Source organism: Eretmochelys imbricata, chromosome 2, assembly GCF_965152235.1.
Source record: "Eretmochelys imbricata isolate rEreImb1 chromosome 2, rEreImb1.hap1, whole genome shotgun sequence".
NCBI lineage: Eukaryota > Metazoa > Chordata > Testudines > Cheloniidae > Eretmochelys > Eretmochelys imbricata.
Genome location: NC_135573.1, coordinates 268,541,258 through 268,560,700, shown reverse-complemented (window position 1 = coordinate 268,560,700; position 19,443 = coordinate 268,541,258). Strand labels below are relative to the sequence as shown.

Here is a 19,443-nt window from a genome sequence, read left to right as displayed (position 1 = left end):
CTTCGTAACTCCCAAATGTCCTTCACAAACCACATCCATGATTGCTGGTTACAATGCTGCTGGGATGATAACCTGGTCTTCTCTGCATAAGCTATGTCAAGTAGCATGTCTTCACTGTGAATTTGAAATGAATTTTTTTAACGATTGGGTCCATCTAAGCTTTTCGTTTTGCACGTATCACCTAAGTTCAGCATCTTGGAGTGGCGTCAGAAGTTGGCCCTAAATCAACTGGCATGTCTCTCAGGGTATGTCTACACTACGGAATAAGGTCGAATTTATAGAAGTCGGTTTTTTAGAAATCGGTTTTATATATTCGAGTGTGTGTGTTCCCACAGAAAATGCTCTAAGTGCGTTAAGTGCATTAACTCGGCGGAGCGCTTCCACAGGACCGAGGCTAGAGTCGACTGCCGGAGCGTTGCACTGTGGGTAGCTATCCCACAGTTCCCGCAGTCTCCGCTGCCCATTGGAATTCTGGGTTGAGATCCCAATGCCTGATGGGGCTAAAACATTGTCGCGGGTGGTTCTGGGTACATATCGTCAGGCCCCCGCTCCCTCCCTCCCTCCGTGAAAGCAAGGGCAGACAATCGTTTCGCGCCTTTTTTCCTGAGTTACCTGTGCAGACGCCATACCACGGCAAGCATGGAGCCCGCTCAGGTAACCGTCACCCTATGTCTCCTGGGTGCTGGCAGACGCGGTACGGCTTTGCTACACAGTAGCAGCAACCCATTGCCTTGTGGCAGCAGATGGTACAGTACGACTGGTAGCCATCCTTGTCGTGTCCGAGGTGCTCCTGGCCACATCGGCTGGGAGCGCCTGGGCAGACATGGGCGCAGGGACTAAATTTGGAGTGACTTGACCAGGTCATTCTCTTTAGTCCTGCAGTCAGTCCTATTGAACCGTCTTATGGTGAGCAGGCAGGCAATACGGATTGCTAGCAGTCGTACTGTACCATCTTCTGCCGGGCCGGCAAGAGATGAGGATTGCTAGCAGTCATATTGTACCATCTTCTGCCAGGCAGGCAAGAGATGAGGATGGCTAGCAGTCGTACTGTACCATCTTCTGCCGAGCAGCCATGAGATGTGGATGGCATGCAGTCCTTCTGCACCATCTGCTGCCAGCCAAAGATGTAAAAGATAGATGGAGTGGATCAAAACAAGAAATAGACCAGATTTGTTTTGTACTCATTTGCCTCCTCCCCCGTCTAGGGGACTCATTCCTCTGGGTCACACTGCAGTCACTCACAGAGAAGGTGCAGCGAGGTAAATCTAGCCATGTATCAATCAGAGGCCAGACTAACCTCCTTGTTCCAATAAGAACAATAACTTAGGTGCACCATTTCTTATTGGAACCCTCCGTGAAGTCCTGCCTGAAATACTCCTTGATGTAAAGACACCCCCTTTGTTGATTTTATCTCCCTGTAAGCCAACCCTGTAAGCCGTGTCGTCAGTCGCCTCTCCCTCCGTCAGAACAAAGGCAGACAATCGTTCCGCGCCTTTTTTCTGTGCGGACGCCATACCAAGGCAAGCATGGAGGCCGCTCAGCTCACTTTGGCAATTAGGAGCACATTAAACACCACACGCATTATCCAGCAGTATATGCAGCACCAGAACCTGGCAAAGCGATACTGGGCAAGGAGGCGACATCAGTGCGGTCACGTGAGTGATCAGGACATGGACACAGATTTCTCTGAAAGCATTTGAGCGGGCAAGGCCGATTTAAGCGCTAATCCACTTGTCAGGGGTGGACTAAGGAAATTGATTTTAAGAGCCCTTTAAATCGAAATAAAGGGCTTCATCGTGTGGACGGGTGCAGGTTTACATCGATTTAATGCTGCTAAATTTGACCTAAAGTCCTAGTGTAGACCAGGGCTCAGTAAAAAGCATATGATGGAGGCAGAAACAGCATAGTACAATTGAGCCAATGCAGCAGAATTTCTCAAAAAAGCACGGGCAAGTAAATTACATCTCCCTTTGATAGGTACCAAATCAAAGTTATACTGCTGCAACTGAATAATCCACCGCTGCAGCCTCCCACTCTACAGGTCACTGGCCTGGTGACGGAGGAATAGGCCAATGGTCAGTTTCTAAGGTGAAGTGTCTTCCCTCTAAGTGGACCTTGAAGTATAAAGTAGCAAAAACCATTGCCAAGAACTCTAGGTCAGCCTGGGAACACTTAGGTTCCATTGGGGTGACAATATGGGATGCAAATATAACTGGACAGCCCTTGTGAAGCAGAACTGTGCCCAGACCCCAATTGCATGCATCAGTGTGAATCACTACAGGCTTCCATGGATCAAAATGAACATGGGATTGGATCCAACAGAGGGCTTAATGCAGGGTTCAGAATCCTGTTTCCTTCTTTATTCCAAACTGACTGGCCCTGGCCCTGGGTTAAATCCCACAGTGGCTTAGCAAGGGTACTAAAATGGGGCAGAGCATGGCCACCTATGTATTGATCCAAGGAACGAACATAAACTGCTACAACCAGTGGGTAATGACAGCAAAGCAGCAGATTGTAACCATTCAGACATTGGTTTCATACCAATGGCTGACAGAGAATTCCCTAAAAACTCTACAGCATCTTTTGCAAATCTCCTTTTGGTTGCATTCCATTTTATGCTGATGTTGGGTTAGCACTTGGTCCAGAATAGCATTATGCTGAAGAAGGATCTTATCAAAGAAGAGAATGTCATACAAATAGCAACATGCACCTTGGATATTATCAAGGAGCTGAGAGAGCACTCTCTGAAACATCTCAGGAACTGAGACTAAGCCAAAAGGGAGTAGTTGATTAGCAGTAAAACCCCCAAATGGCATGCTGGAAGTCAACAACAGCGGTGAACTTTCAGCCACAGGTATCTGCCAATAACTGGATTGGTAGTCCAACAAAGAGAAAATCTGGGATCTACTTACCTGGTACATCACCTCTTCAAAGGTTGGCAAATGAAACTGGTCACATTTTATATATTTATTATGTGCCCTAAAATCTATGGAGTCAAATGTCACCATTCTTCTTGTCTACCATCACTGTGGGTGAGCTCCAATCTGTTCACCTTTCCACCTTCCGAATGATACAGTTATCTTTCATGCACTGCAATTCTACTTGCATCTTGTCCACAAGTGCAGGAGGTAAATGACATGCAGCAGGTGCAAAGGGGGTGGCTTTCATATCCAACTGCGGAGGATACACATATCCCATGGACAGAGCACCATCACCGTTAAATAAAAATGAACAATACAGATAGTAGGACAATAATGGAACAGAATTCACAGCACCACCTTTAACAATATAAAACTTTGTTGTCAAGGCTATGCCGTTATCGAGCATAGTGGGTGCAGTTGTATGCTGTGTCTGCAAGGCATACCAACCGCAAGCTTTTATAATCACTGCAGCTGAGCAAATGTCCAGATTGTGAATTGACTCCGATGGAAGAACGTTAACTTCAGCACCCGTGTCCACTGTGGACGTCAGTAGTTTACCATTACTTCCTACCGTATGGGATACCATCTCCAGCACCCTGTCGCATGAGAAGATCATACTATAGGAACCATTGGGGTCCTGGTAAAGGTGGTGTCATGTGGCTCCACATGGACTTCAGGCTGCCGCACGTCGCGAACCAGTGCACTGTGGCACACTCACGTGACGTGCCCTCCCTACCCCCAAGCCCAGCACACAGCAATTCTAGCTGGGCAGGCAGGGAAATTGAACAAGTGGCCAGTACTAACACAGCGGAAACAGTGAGGAGCTGGCAACGTTTGCTGCTGCGGCCACGGAGTGGGAGTAGACAGTGTCTTATTACCCTAGTCAACACAACTAGGAGGAGCAGCTGATGGTTTAAGCATAGACACAAAATTAGCAGCAGTTTGAGACACAGAACCCCTTTCAGCCCAAGCCCTCTCAAATGCACCACTCTTAGCAAACACAGAATCAAAAGTTAGCAATTCTAGCACCTTCAGCCAGTAACCGTTCACCCAGGCACTCATTGGCTACACCAGTCACAAAAATATCCCTGAGCATGATCATCATCATGCGCCCAAATTCACAGTCCTGGGCCAACCAATGCAAACAACATGCAAACTCATGTATAGTTTCGCTGGGCTGCTGGTGAGCTTCAAAAAAAAGTTTTCCTTTTTAACAGACCAGAAGAGCCAGTGCTAAATCCTCACCAAGGCTCTGCACGGGGGCATGAATGGAGGACTTGGAGTCCGGGAGTCCATCAAGAAAATCAGTGCCATCACAGCCTAAGCAGTTCTGCAGCAAGGGTAACCAAGCACCAGCAGAGGGTTGCATGACCGGCACATAGTTCCAAAGTTCTGAATAAAATATTGCCAGTCAACAGCCAAAGGACGTGCAGGCAGCATGGGTTGCAGACCAGAAGCACCTATTGCAGGATACGCATGTAGTTATCAGTCAAAACACGCATCAGCCATGAACCAGGGAGGTCAGCAAGAGTCTGAATAGAACGTAACAGTCTGAAGAGCAGGTATGTAGCCCCAGGGCCTGCCTGGCTGTGCACACCGAACACGCACGCACCCACACCACCTTTCCACAGCACGAACAGCAACACTGAGTTCAGGGAGCAGAAACCAGGAAACCAACAGGAACAGGAAGCAGGAAGGTCCCACAAACCCCAGTCATCGCAAGCCCCAAGCTCCACAGCTCTGTCTCCTCGCCAGCGGTGCAAGTAACTTTTATTTCTCCCCGGTATGGGGAGGGGCTAAGGGGGGCACATGACCTCCCCACGTGACCCTCCATGTGACTCTGCCCCACCCCCAGCCCGGGATCCCCATGCTCTTCCCCTCCCCTCCCCACCCCACGTTACCGGGGGCAGGACTTGGGGCGGTACAGCTGCCGGAGGAGAAGAAGGTAGGCCAGGCACTTACCGTTATACTAATAATTAAAACATAATCCAATTATTTATAATTAATTTATAATTTATAATTAATAAATACCTCGCTCTCATATAGCCTTTTTCATTAGTCGGTTTCAAATCACTTTCTAAAGGTGATCAGTGTCATAATTACAGTCCTGGGATTTCAATCTGCTGAAGGGCTGAGTGCCTTTGGCAAGGTGCCAGACCCCTCAGTACTCAGCCCCTCACTAGTCCAGATTCCCCTAAATACCGCAGAACTTTGTTTAGGTCCCACTTGCACAGGAGTAAGTATACTTAAATATGCAAACACAGAGCTAATCTCATTACCATCATTGCTTCCTTTTTCCCTTGTTTTACCTTTTCCTTGTAGTACTTCTGTATTTCTTTCAGCAGGTTTTCTTCCTGTTCTGCCTCTCTGGCTCTTTGAGCTTCTGACAGCGTTTCTAAAGCTCGATATACAGTCTCGCCTAGTCTTAGATGTATTTCCTTTATTTCCTCTGGCCTTGACTTTAAGCCTTCCTTTATATTTTTATATTTCTCCTTGAAGTGATGTATTATATCTTTTACCTTTTCTTCCTCTAGTTCTCTGTATTTTTTCTCAAATTCCCTCTCCTGTTGTTCAGTCTTCTCTTTGGCATATTTGTATATCTCATTGCTGTAAGATTGTCCTCCATTCCCCTGCACCATTTCCTCAATCACTTTCCTCAGTTCATTAATCTGCTCATCCCTTTCTGTGCCAGTTACTTTATTGTTGAAAGCGCAGCATCGGTTCCCACAAACATTAATCAACTTCCAAAGATCTTGGTTATCCAAGTCTCTTATATAATCATTCAGTGAGTCACCTTCTAAGTCTTCTTTCCGGGTGAATAAGACAACCATGTACCTCATCGCTTCAGACCCAAAAATCTCTCGTATTCGACTGACTGCTGCCGTATCGTCTTCAGTGTAACAGCCCAGCTGTGTAACCAGCACCAGAGCATGGGGGCCTGGGCAGGAGAGCATGATACAGCGAGCAATCTCACAGGCAGATGCTTCATCAGGGGCCTTTGTATCAAAAATATCAGGAGTATCGATAACCACAACCTCCCTCCCATCCCATGTTACCCTCTCTTTAGCACAAGTCTCAGTTATTGACTTTTTTACCCTGAGCTTGGACTCAAACTTTCTCTCGCCAAGGATGGTGTTTCCTGTTGCACTTTTCCCAGCTCCACTTTTACCAACGAGGACAATTCTCAGTTCATGTCCTCCAGGGTCTTGACCATCAGCATGAGAATCTGTGGGAAAAAAATGAGATTCAGAACATCATTGCACAGGTAATAAGGTAACAATGGAGAGACTGCAGCTGTGAGGATAACTGTTAATGCATACTTCAGCTCAACTCTCTTGCTCCTAATGGAGTTCAAAATGGTGACACCCTGTATGACTCAACCCAAACAAAAAGAAAAGAAATAATGTACAAATGATGCAAGTTTAACTATTTACATGGTGTTTTTTGTTAGGATGTTTTCACATGAAACACAAATCTTCTTGGAGAACCCCTTTTATGTCTCTACCTGATTTCCTTTCAGCCACCCACTAGGGGCCTCTTCCAGTGAACCTTGAGCTCTGTCTGTTGTTCCTGTGAAATCTGCTGTCAGGGATAGGCCCTGTCCATTCTATTCTATTCTAATGGGGAACTCATTACTATCACAACTCTTCCAGCCTCAGCTTCCACAGTTACATTCTCAGGTTCTGGCGGGCAACCATCCTGACATTCTGTCCCCGTGATGTCTTCGCAGATGTTCCTCATGGATAACTTTAAGCTTAGGCCTGGGTTCCAACTGTATTCTGAACGCCACTTAATTTATTTGTGTTAGTACTGTAAAGGGTGCCTCCCAAGGTTTATGCAGCTGAGGGCTCCTAATATTCACTCTGCTAAGATTGTGGACCTGGATCCCCCCTTAAACATCTCCCCACATGACCTTCAATTACAGAGTTTTTTTCAGTTTGTCAGAGGCTGCCCTCACATTTGCTCTAGCAAAGTTATGAACTCTTTCTATTCTGGGTTGTAGGTGTAGGGTTTCTACATAGTCCAGATGGTTCAAATCCCTCTGTTCCTCTTCAGGGACTCCATTCTAGAGGTTTGCTGGGGTGCTGAGCTCCTGCCCAAACATGAGGAGTTCTGGGGTACACTTCAAACTCTCATAGCCTGCTGTTCTATCAGCTATCACAAGGAATGGGACATGCTGGTCTCCATCCATTTGGTGTGTTGTTCAACAGTAGCCAGCTGAGCCCACAGCATCCTATTGAACCTTCCCCCCCCCACTCCCAAAAGACTGTTTGTGTGCTGGGGTGGGGTGAGTTGGGGATCCTTAGAATCGCACAAACCTGCTGAAACACTTTGGAGTCACAGTTTCTCCTTTGATCCATGCAGTGGCGGATTAGCCAATGGGCCCCTGGGCCCCGTCCAATTAGGGGGCCCGAAAAAATGGGCACCCCACCCCCAGGAGACAAGCGCCAGGGCAGGTCAGGGGAAGTCTTCGCGCCCTGCCCCTACTCCCTGGAAGCAGTGCTGGATGGAGTGGGGGAAGCCCATGTGCCCCTACCCCGCTCTGCTCCCTGGCAGGAGCGCTGGGCAGGCAGGGTGGGGCAGGGGAAGCCCCTGCTCCCCGACTCCACTATGCTCCCTGGCAGAAGCTCCAGGCAGCAGGGGATGCCCCAGCACCGGGACCCCATCTGCAGCCATGAGACGAGAGGAGCTCTAGCTCCTTGCCTCAGCCTCAGGGCTGGGGAAACTGTCACTCCCTGCTGCGGCCCCAGGGAGCAAACGGGGGTTTGCAGTGTGGGGGGGCAGAATGGGGCAGGACCGTGGGTAGAACAAGGGCGGGGCCGTCGGGGAAGGGAGAGAACGGTCTGAGGCCCTGAGCAGGGCTGCAGGTGGAAGGGGCAGAATAGGGGTGGGACAGTGGGCAGCAGGTGTGGGGAGGGGTCCCCCACTTGCTCCGGCCCAGGGCCCCACGGAACCTTAATCTGCCCCTAGATTCCTGTGCAACTCACTTGGGACCCCAGATCTGGTGAAGAATTCATTCACTAGAACCCCTGCTACTGTCACAGCAGGTCTGGATTGCATATCGGATAAGGCTCAGGCCATTTTGTGAAGTATCCGTCGCTACCAGTAAATACTGATTGCCGGCGTCTGTGTCAGGCAGAGGCCCCAGCACACGGACAGCAATGCACTCCCTTGGTGCTCGAGATACTGCTGCAAAGGGCCCTCCCTGTGTTAGGGGCGGCTGCTGTAAGACTTGCGGACTGATAGACCCACCCCATTTGTGAGCCTAATGATGAGAAATTGGATAAAACTATATACAATATTCTAAGCACATGTAACAGGAAATGATGATGGCAAAAAGGTACAAAAAAGGGAGACAGAAAGACACATTAGCCCAAATGAAAAGGTCTCCTGCTAGAGATTCATAGATTCCAAGGCCAGAAGGGACCATTGTGATCATCTAATCTGACCCCTTCTGACAGGTAGAGGGCTGGGTTTACCAGTGGTGTCACCTAGTGGTTAGGTCACTGGGCCTCCACTCCCCACAAACCTCATCTTCAACAACAACTCTTGCTGACATACCCTCCAATTGGGTCACCAATTCATGCCCCTTTCTGGAGTAACAGAGTTCAAAAAAATAGACAGAGTCCCAAGGCCCTACCAGTGATGAGGATGTAAGTCCACCTCCTGACCCCTATAGGTGGCTCACCCTTGCCTCGGGGCTTTGAATGTCTCTACTCTCTCCTTACTTCTGAGAGGGCTGCTTCCGAGGGCATAAACCTCCCTTCCCTGTGACAAGGACCTGGGCCCTCTCTCTTCAATGGGCTCCAACCCAGGGCCCTATGAGAGGCAACAGTATCAAGGACCCTGGAGCACCTCAAGGGTGCCTCCTTTGGCCACTTCCTACCATTCGCCTCCCCCAAAAGACTCAAAGTTCAACATAAGAGAGGAGAAATCCAGCTGGGCTCAGCTGGTAGCCTCTTCCTGAGAGCGAAAGCTTCTGCAGTTCCCCCATTCGGGAGCTCTCAGTGTACGGGGAGACTTTGGCAAACCAGTAAAGTGCCTGAAACCACTATGGCTTATTGCTAAAAGCAGCCAAGTCAGCAGGCTGTAAATTAGCCAAGTCAGCAGGCTTAGCTTAACCAAGGCAGGAAGGGGTGCCACAGAAAGGGCAGCTTGACCCCGCCTCCTTCCTGATACGAATTGTGTTGAAGTGGCTGATACATGCATTTTCGAAGAGCAGGATGTGCCCCAGGAATGTCTATTGGGGCCTCAAGGCTGCAAATTCTGGAAAACCCCACACCTGGTTAATCGATAATCAGAAGGAACCTCTTGCTTGACTATTGAAACTGCTTACTTAACAAGTTTGCTTTAAGGGACATATCATTCTATTACTAATGTATAAATAAGGGGAAAAAGTTTGAGGTCGGGGGGACTCTTCAGGACTGGACTCTCCCTCTGGATGCATCTTGTGTTCCCCAGCGGCAGACGGGCTGCCGCTGTGCCACTCGAGAGCCACACTCAGCTTTGGTAATTATCAAGGGTTGGGGGTGTTTTACTAACCTCTTGCGGACGTGTGTATGGGGCTTGAGACTAAGTAAAGTTTAGCTTTAAGTGAAAGCACTCTTGTGTTGTCCTGTTTGTGCCAGCCATCGACTGGTCGGACGGCCGTGTCTCCCCTGATTTATTTCCTGACACCACCTCGCACAGAGTAAAAGTTACCAAGAGCTTTAGGTTGAAAGAACCCTGGGTAACATAAGGATAGGTCTGTCCACTTCTGAGCTGTCTGGCTCCTTTTTATGCTCCTCCTCCAGCAGGAGCAGATTGTATAGGTGGTGGGGGCAGAGTCACCTTTGCCCAGAACTTCTCCTTAACTCCTTCAGTTCCAGTGTGGAACCATATACCCCATCAGACCACTGTGTAACACAGGCCATAGAATCCTCCCAAAATAATTCCTTACCACAGATCTTTTAGAAAAACATCCAACCTTGATTTTAAAATTACCAAATTCCTGCGAGCAACTTAAAAAAGTATGGGCTGGATGAATGGACTATAAGGTGAATAGAAAGCTGGCTAGATCGTCGGGCTCAATGGGTAGTGATCAATGGCTCCATGTCTAGTTGGCAGCCAGTATCAAGCGGAGTGCCCCAAGGGTCGGTCCTGGGGCCGGTTTTGTTCAATATCTTCATAAATGATCTGGAGGATGGCGTGGATTGCACCCTCAGTAAGTTTGCAGATGACAATATACTGGGAGGAGAGGTAGATATGCTGGAGGGCAGGGATAGGATACAGAGGGACTAGACAATTTAGAGTATTGGGCCAAAAGAAATCTGATGAGGTTCAACAAAAACAAGTGCAGAGTCATAGAATCATAGAATTGGAAGGGACCTCTGGAAGTCATCTAGTCCAACCCCCTGCCCAGAGCAGGACCAATCCCAACTAAATCATCCCAGCCAGGGCTTTGTCAAGCCTGACCGTAAAAACTTCTAAGGAAGGAGATTCTACCACCTCCCTAGGTAACGCATTCCAGTCCTGCACTTAGGACGGAAGAACCCAATGCACTGCTACAGATAGGGACCAAATGGCTAGGCAGCAGTTCTGCAGAAAAGGACCTAGGGGTTACAGTGGATGAGAAGCTGGATATGAGTCAACAGTGTGCCCTTGTTGCCAAGAAGGCCAATGGCATTTTGGGTTGTATAAGAAGGGGCATTTCCAGCAGATCGAGGGACGTGATCATTCCCCTCTATTTGGCGTTGGTGAGGCCTCATCTGGAGTACTGTGTCCAGTTTTGGGCCCCACACCACAAGAAGTATGTGGATAAATTGGAAAGAGCCCAGTGGAGGGCAACAAAAATGATTAGGGGGCTGGAGCACATGACTTATGAGGAGAGGCTGAGGGAACTGGGATTATTTAGTCTGCAGAAGAGAAGAATGAGGGGGGATTTGATAGCTGAGGGGGGATTTGATAGCTGCTTTCAGCTACCTGAAAGGGGGTTCCAAAGAGGATGGATTTCGACTGGTGAGGTTTGCGATGGTCCTTACCTCCTGAGGGAGTTCATTTACCATCTGAGACCAGCCTCCCAGAAAGTTCTGTCTACTGCACACATGTTTTTCCTTATTGTAGAGAGTTCCATTGTGCCAGAGGAGCAAAGCTGTTTGACCATAGTCTTCATCCCAGAGCTAGAGGCTCCTTTACATGTTCTATGCCCTGGGGCCAAGCTATGGAACACCTTGAAGAGAAGGACTGAGATCCTGAACTTGATTCAATATTCTGTGGAGAGAGCAGAGGGCAGGTGTGATGTGCTTACAGTAGCCCATGTTGCTGAGGAGATGCACTGCAGCATTCTGTACTGATTGGCATTTCCTAAGTGCTGAAGGTTTCATGCCCAGGTATATCACATTGCTGTAATCCAGCTGAGAGGTGATGGGAGTAAGGATAATAGACCTGGGGGGTGCAGGTGGTGTTGTCTCCGATCCTCCCAGTCAAGGGTAAGGGCCCAGGCAGAGGTGGTAGATGTGGTATATCTTGACTTTAGTAAGGCTTTTGATACTGTCTCACATAACTTTCTGATAAATAAACTAGGGAAATACAACCTAGATGGAGCTACTATAAAGTGAGTGCATAACTAGTTGGAAAACTGTTCCCAGAGAGTATTTATCAGTGGTTCACAGTCAAGCTGGAAGGGCCTTTGAGTGGGGTCCTGCAGAGATCAGTTCTGGGTCTGGTTCTATTCATATATCTTCATCAGTTATTTGATATTGTCATAGAGAGTACACTCATAAAGTTTGCAAAAGATACCAAAATGAAAGGGTTGTCAGTGCTTTGAAGGATAGGATAAAATTCAAAATGATCTGGACAAACTGGAGAAAAGGTCTGAATGAAACAGAATTAAATTCAATAAGTACTCCACTTTGGAAGGAACAATCAGACGCACACACACAAAATGGGAAGTGACTGCCTAGGAAGGAGTATTGCGGAAAGGGATCTGGGGGTCATAGTGAACCACCAGCTAAATATGAGTCAACAGTGTAACACAGTTCACAAAAAGTAAATATCATTCTGGGATGTATTAGCAGGAGTGTTGTAAGCAAGACACAAGAATTGATTCTTCTGCTCTTCTCCGCACTGATTAGGCCTCAACTCGAGTATTGTGTCCAGTTCTGGGTGCCACATTTCAGGAAAGATGTGGACAAGTTGGAGAAAGTCCAGAGAAGAGCAATAAAAATGATGAAAGGTCTAGAAAACATGATCTATGAGGGTAGATTGAAAAAAAAATGGGTTTATTTAGTCTGGAGAAGAGAAGTCTGAGAGGGGACATGATAACAGTTTTCAAGTACCTAAAAAGTTGTTACCAGGAGGAGGCAGAAAAAATGTTCTTCTTATCTTATGAGGGTAGGAGGAGAAGCAATGGGCTTAAATAGCAGCAAGGCAGGTTTAGGTTGGATATTAGGAAAAAACCTGGTAACTGTCAGGGTGGTTAAGCAGTGGAATAAAATGCCTACGGAGATTATGGAAACTCCATCATAAGAGATTTTTAATAGTCGGTTAGACAAACCCCTGTCAGGAATGGTCTAGATAATACGTAGTCCTGCCTTGAGTGCAGGAGACTGGACTAGATGACCTCTCAAGGTCCCTTCCAGTCCTATGATTCTTAGACTCTATGAAAGCTTGAACGACTGAGGTCAGGTGATTGTCTGCCAGGATGGGATGAAGTCTCCTAGACAATGGTAAAGCTAATATGGGGTGGGAAAGCAACCCTCCCACTCCCCCGGCCGCCTTTAGGTGTATGTGTCATGCTTGTTCAAGGTATATGGCATGAATTTTCACACAGGGGCAGAAAGCAAGCCCACCCCACCCTCACACAGCAATGGTAGCTCCTGTGGGTGGGCCTTGCTCTCCCTCCAGGCATTGCAACATGGAGCACAGGGTCACATGGTGCTGTGAACCCATTCACCATATCATAATGCCAACCACGCATATTTGGCCTGGCTGTCCCTCTGTCATGATAGGGGGGAGGCCAGGCGAAATCTGAATAGCACCGTGACTCTGTGCACCAAGGCACAATGCCAGAAGTGGGAAGCCAGACTCCCCCCTGCATGGGCTGGAGCCGCTGCTGCTGGGGGAGTGCAGGTGATCTCACTCTCCAGCCTACGACCAGTGACTCATCTCCCTCCTTGTTCCAAAACCTGGCTCTGCCACTGCTCCTAGTTTATTGGAGATGACAGCATTAGTTACAGATGCTGCTATGTGAGAGCTTAGCATTAACAAGAAATCTATGAGTGCTCCTGTCATAAACATACAGCTAAGGGGCGCATACAATCCCTCCTGAGCAGCTGTACTAAATTCTTACCTGTAAGGGGTTAAGAAGCTCAAATAACCTTGTTGGCACCTGAACAAAAGGACCAATAAGGTAAGAAGATACTTTCAAATGGCGGGGGTGTGTGTGTTTGTGCTCTCTTTGTTGTTCCCTCTCTAAACGGAGAGAGAGACCAGGCAGGAAAAAACATCTCCTGAAAACTTACCTGAAATGAGAATCTAAGATTACAGACATGGTAAGCAAGGGCAAGGAAATGTGTTAGATTATCTTTTGTTTTAGCTTGTGAATTTTTCCTGTGCTTAGAGGGAGTTTTATTCCTTTTTTTTTGTAACTTTGAAGCTGAGCCTAGAGGGGAATCCTCTGTGTTTTAAATCTTTTTATTACCCTGTAAAGTTACCTTCCATCCTGATTTTGCAGGTGTGATTCTCTACTTTTTTATAAATAAAATTATTCTTCAAAGAACCTGATTGAGTGGTCTGTGCTCACATTGTAACCAATTGGTTGGTATATTATTCTCAAGCCTTCCCAGGAAAGGAGGTGAAGGGGTTTGGGGGAATATTTTGGGGGAACAGGGCCTCTAAGTCACCCTTTTCCTGAATTTTTGTAAATCACTTGGTGGTGGCAGTAATACCATCCAAAGACAAGGAAAGGAATTGTACCTTGGGGAACTTTTAACCTAAGCTGGTAGAACATAAGTTTAGGGGGTCTTCCAAGAGGGTCCCCACATCTGTACCCCAGAGTTCAGAGTGGGGAGGGAATCCTGACAGCTCCTAAACTACAGATTGAACCGACCAATTGTGGTGTGAACCTTCAACCAAAGGAGGCTTCGCCATGACTTCAGACTCTTCAAAATGCAGTCCTCTGCTCACCAAGGTCATCTCTGTCTTGCTTGAGTTCAGCATGCAAAGGATAGCTAGAGCTGTGTGGCATTTGCATGTGGGTGGCATTTTAGCCCATTTCATTTGACCAGTTCACTTAAAGGCTTCAGGTGGATGTTCAAAAGGACAAGAGAGAGAACTGATCCCATCAGGGATTCCACAAGTGAGGAATCAAGGGGTGGAGGTGCCATTTCTCATTACTACTCATTGGATGTATATATATCTATATCTATATCTGTAATGTGTTGCGAAGTTATGTTAACTATATATACGTTCTGCTTTTCCTACAATTCTGTTCACCCATATCAATATCCCCCCACACTTGGTATGAGTACTCAAAATATGAGATGGGAGAATATAGGGAGGTACCAAGGACAAAGCTGGCACAAACTAGTTGGTTAAACTTAACCTTTATGTAACATGTAAAAAGTTTTGTAACTTGTAAAAATCAGACTATAAACACTATGAGCTGAAGTGCATATGCTTGAATTACAAGCTCTGGGTAAGATGAAAATGCTGCGAGATAAGAATTGATTCCTGGACGGAGGATATGTACGTCTCCTTTTTGTACTGTACTGTTTTGTCTTCAGACGATACATTTGGCTGAGTTCAGCTATTTGCATTTTTAAGAACAAACCATGAGTGTAGTCTAACAATTGGCTACACCTTTTAGTCAATACTCTCAAACCATTTTAGCACATTACCTTGGTCCCCTGCCACCTCATCATGGCAAAAGAACAGTATCTCATGGTCAACAGTACAGAATGCTGCAGAGAAGTCCAGAAGGATGAGAATGGATGTCTGTCCTCTATCCATTGACAGCAGGAGATCACCCACCAGTGCCACTAAGAACAGTTTCAGACCTATGTCCTGGACTGAATCCAGTTTGAAGCTAGCATTCCAGACCTGGCATAATTAGATGAGCTTGTCATTGGCCTTTGGCTAGCTTCTCTATGAGTTTGCTCAGGAAGGGAAGGTCCTCTCCACTGAACGTGACATTGGCTAGGTTGGTCAGGAGTGGCATCAGTTGTTCTTGACTTTCACAAGCCAGGAAGGGCCTGGGTTGAGATTCCTTTAGGATGTGCAGAACTTCTTGATGAGTGAATGTGTTGAACTCTGGGAGTGCAGGTGGGCTGCTGGTTGGTGGGAGGAGGTGGAGGGAATCCAGGCTTCCTGAAGGTCTGAGAAGGCTTCCTGAAGGTGCGTAATCATTTTAGCACAGTTGGGTTTCTGGTTTTAGAACAATAGGATGATAGTTCTTGGCAGTGTTCAGTTCTGGTGCAAGTTGCAAGCAACCAGGAGTGATGAAACAATTTACCACACTGGATAGCTCCTAGGGGAAAGATTGGCAGCCTCAATGGAGGCTGATGGGAAGTTTCTCATGGTCTGTAATGTCTGGTTTGTCTACACTTTGAGCTGGGAGTGTGATTCCCTGGGCTTGAGGAGACAGACCAGCGCTCACTCTGATTGAGCTAGTGTGCTAAAAATAGAGTGTAGCCATGGCAGCGCAAACCGAAGGAGGGGACATTCACCCTGAGTACATACCTATCCAAGGCCATAGGCACACATCTCAGGGCAGCTCACATTTGAGATAGCACAGGTTTGTCTCCTTGAGCTGGGAACTACACCCCCAGCATAAAGTGCAGACATCCTCCATTACAGCCTCAGCATAGGCTTGTAGGAATTCGTTATGTTTCATCCTGTCTGCACCTGCCTTCATTTTCTGCCAGTGGTGCTTGAGTTTCCACCCCCTCTTCATTTGGAGAAGGGTGTCATGGTGTGTGGCAATGGGGAGGGAGGGGCTATTTGGGGGCCAACAGGTCAATGGTCTAGGCTAGCGTAGAATGATGATGATTCACCAAATCCTTGATAACTTGTCCTGTGGGTTGTGTGCTGTTGTTATCTAGCAAGCTTTGGAACTTGTTAGAATCTGTGATTCCTTGTGGTCGAATCAGGACCCATTGGTCTTTCTTGTTGCCTAGGCCCAGGAAGGTCTCTGGCCATTGCCCTAATATGTTGATGGTCTGTCCAAGGCATTGGCTGTGCTCTGATGTCCTTTATCTTGATATCTAGGCGTAAGAGGAAGTCCAGTGTGCGACCAGCTGTGTGGGCTGGACCAGAAATGACCTGTAAAACTACTAGGGAGGAAAAGGAGGAGATGAGTTCTGGGGCAACCATGGTCTCGTTAATATGCATTTTGAAGTTTCCTAGGGTGAAAAATCTGGGGTATTTCACCACCACTGCTGACAAGATATCAATGAGTTCCTTTATGAACCCTTTAGTCTGTTTCAGAAGGGTAGCCGTGTTAATCTGTTTCAGCAAAAACAATGAGGAGTCCTGTGGCACCTTAAAGACAAACACATTTATTTGGGCATTAGCTTTCATGGGCTGGAACCCACTTTGTCAGATCCTTTAGTCTGTGGTTGTCTGTAAATGAGCATAAAATCTGTTAACTTTGACTCTGGTTTCTACTGCCATGTGAATGAATTTGAATAAAGTTGTCTTACCTGAGGCACCTCTCTGGGATTTGATATATGTAGAGACAATGAATGCAGGGCCATCTGCCTTTCTGTCCTGCCTGGGGCTGTGATGTATGGCGTGTCTGGGGAGGCTGAGGTGGGCTGGAACAGGTCTTGTTCCAGCCCAGTCTCAGTGAGGCAGGATACACTGAGTGCTTCATCACTGATAAGGTCATGTATTGTTCGTTAGTGGCAGATCATACATTGATCAGCATCAGCTTTAGTTTCTGATGCACTGTGCTTGGATCAGATCTGGATAACTCAATCTCTTTTCTGGGGGTAAACTCTTCAGCACCACCAGAGGGCTGCTATAACTGCCGTCCCTCACCGACTCTTCATGTTCCTAGCCACTCATTTTGGCTGAGATGATGAACTGAACCAAAGGAGCCTTCTGAGGGGGTCCCCCCACCCCCCACACAGCAAAGATAGTACTTTGTCCCATCTCGACAGTACAAATCTACCTCTCCCATCTGGGCTATTGTGGGTTACAAATGATGTTACAACTATCTAGTCTTAGCCAAAGTTCTCTGTCCCAATTCCACTCCCAGGTGGCTGATTTCCTCAGTGTTCTGTGACTCTTTGTCTTTCTTCTTTGAATGATTTTTCAGCTCCTTAAGTCCTTGCTGCAGCTCGTCTCCCTTACCAAGTACCAAGTGGGACAGAGCTTTCCTGGTCTCCCAGTTTTTGTGGAAAACTTTCTGATTCATGACAGTCAGGTTGTGGGTCACCTCATCAATTCGCCTTGGCAACCCAGAGGTAGTTGTATAAAGGGGATTCAAGTTCTGCTCGGAATGCTTTGTAGCTGCTTTCCCAACCAAGATTCTCTCCGTCCTTCCTGGGAAGCTTTGAGATGTTGCTCTATTCTGTAACAATATGGCTTTTCTGTAGTCATGTTGGAATGCCTGAACCAAAGCCGCCTTCTGCAGCCGGACTGAAGTAGCAGCAGCCATTAGCTGTCGGCCTGGAGTCACATACGCACATTCCATCTAAAATGTGTTAAAAGTGTCACACCAGGCTGTGAGGGGGGGCTTTGCCCTGAAAGCTCCCCACCGTCACCAGATAAAGAAACAGATCTCAAGATGGGTAAAGAAAACTTAAGTAACACCATTCTGTCTGGCAAGAAACTGCTTATCCATAGAGAATGTTGTGGAATCCTCATTGTATGATCATTGTCATTACACTTTCCTATTGATTGACTGTGTGATCTCTATCTGGTTTGTAACTGTTTCTGTCTGCTGTACAATTACTTTTGTTAGGTGTAAATCAATTAAGGTGGTGGGGTATGATTGGTTAGGTAATTTTTTTATGACTGGTTAGTAAAATTATACTAAAATAATTGGTTAAGATATAGCTAGGCAAGACTCAAGTTTCATTATATAAACTGCGGTCCAAGAAGGAGATAAAGAGAGGAAGAAGATCGGAAGTAAAAAAAGCAGAAGGAAGGAAGAAAAAGGCTGAAGAAGACCAAAGGAGACAAGGAACCCCAAGGAGAACTCACCTCCAAGACCCAGCCTAAGATAACAGCTGCCAGGACTCTCCTGCACAACCATGATGTGCAGCCGCTAAGATTCAGAGACTGACCTTGCCTGGCCAACAGGGGAAGCTTGCCTGCCTATACCAGGATTGGTGAGCATGACACTGTGTGCTTAGTATGTGTATTCTGTTTGGGAATTGTCAATAAATAGAGGATAAGGATATTACTGTGTGAGGGTCTTTCAGTGGCTAAAGATCCTGCCAATCTGCAGGAAGATGCACCCTGAGCCCTAGGAATTGGATAAGGGTGGGTGTATAAATTAACAGGGTTGCACCTTAAGCCTAGGAATTGGGTAAAGGTGTGTGTGTCCCTACAGTGTGGAAGAGTTAGAGAAATTTGTGCAGGTAACAATTCCTTCTGTGAAGTCTGGCACATTTGTTTTTGGTCTTGTTTTAATTTATTTTATTAAGCCTCCAGTTTTAGGTCTTTCTTTAGGTTTTATTTTAATTCCTTTTGTAAAGCTCTTGTTTTAGGTTCTTTTGGACATCTGTAACTTTTGTCAGTATGTCTCTCATTTCTTGCATCTTGATTCAACAGGAATACCAGCTCACAATTTCTCTCCTTGAAAACTGGCTCTCACTCCTGACATCAATGTTACTCCTTTTTAGCCCAGCCATAGTCAATATTCGATACCTTGTTTTTTTGGAAAAACTTTTGTACATGCTAGGGATGGTAACAAGACCCATCACAGTCACAGAGATGCCCTTGGGACTGTCACCTGATGTGCTGAAATTACCTCTGAGCCTGTTTTCCCTGCCAGCTTGTGACTCCAGAGCCCTGCCTTGTTGAGCCAGACATGCTAACCTGCTGCAACAGAGACCCAGGGTCTGGGCCGCACCCCCAAAGCTGCAGACTTTAAGTGAAAACACCTCAGCAGGTTACCTGCCTCCAGCACCCAGACACCCAGACATGGTCACATGTCACTGTAAGACCATGTGGGAGTAGGAAAAGAAAAAGAGGGTTTAAGTACAGCCATTTAAGTGTCAGAGACAGAGCAACTGTTAAGCTAAGTCTTAGCCTAATATCGTGAGACCTGTAGAAGCAGGGCTCATGTCAGAAGCAAGTGGGAAAGCAGCAGAACAGAGTTAGTGTGACTAGCCTTGAAATAACGATGTTTTGAGAAGAGTAGTGAAAAATACTGGAATGGACAGGAACTAACATAAACATAAGATATAGATGTTTTTAAATAATACATGCCACGAAAGAGTATAAATGCTTGTGTGTTATTGTTTGTATTTCAAAGAAACTGAGGCAGAGATGCTCTGTGTCAGCTGTGTTTTTCCCTTGCAATTGC

At 46.8% G+C, this 19,443-nt stretch overlaps 1 protein-coding gene across 1 annotated transcript; it reads right to left on the bottom strand.

Moving 5' to 3' along the window:
* Positions 1 to 4,818: 4,818 nt before the first annotated feature.
* Positions 4,819 to 7,982, bottom strand: LOC144260223 (GTPase IMAP family member 7-like). Its single transcript, XM_077808778.1, has 3 exons — positions 7,910 to 7,982; positions 5,231 to 6,147; positions 4,819 to 4,848 (listed from the first exon to the last, which is right to left on the bottom strand). The coding sequence occupies exons 1-3, from the start codon at positions 7,980 to 7,982 to the stop codon at positions 4,819 to 4,821; spliced, it is 1,020 nt and encodes a 339-aa protein (XP_077664904.1).
* Between the last annotated feature and the right edge of the window lie 11,461 nt (positions 7,983 to 19,443).

Excerpts from the sequence above, each read along its gene's own strand:
- LOC144260223 (XM_077808778.1), bottom strand. The coding sequence starts at position 7,982 with ATGCAATCCAGACCTGCTGTGACAGTAGCAGGGGTTCTAGTGAATGAA. Across the intron at positions 6,148-7,909 it reads CACCAGATCTGGGGTCCCAA|ATTCTCATGCTGATGGTCAA; the intron begins GTGAGTTGCACA and ends TTTTTCCCACAG. Across the intron at positions 4,849-5,230 it reads AGAAGTACTACAAGGAAAAG|CTGTACCGCCCCAAGTCCTG; the intron begins GTAAAACAAGGG and ends CTCCTCCGGCAG.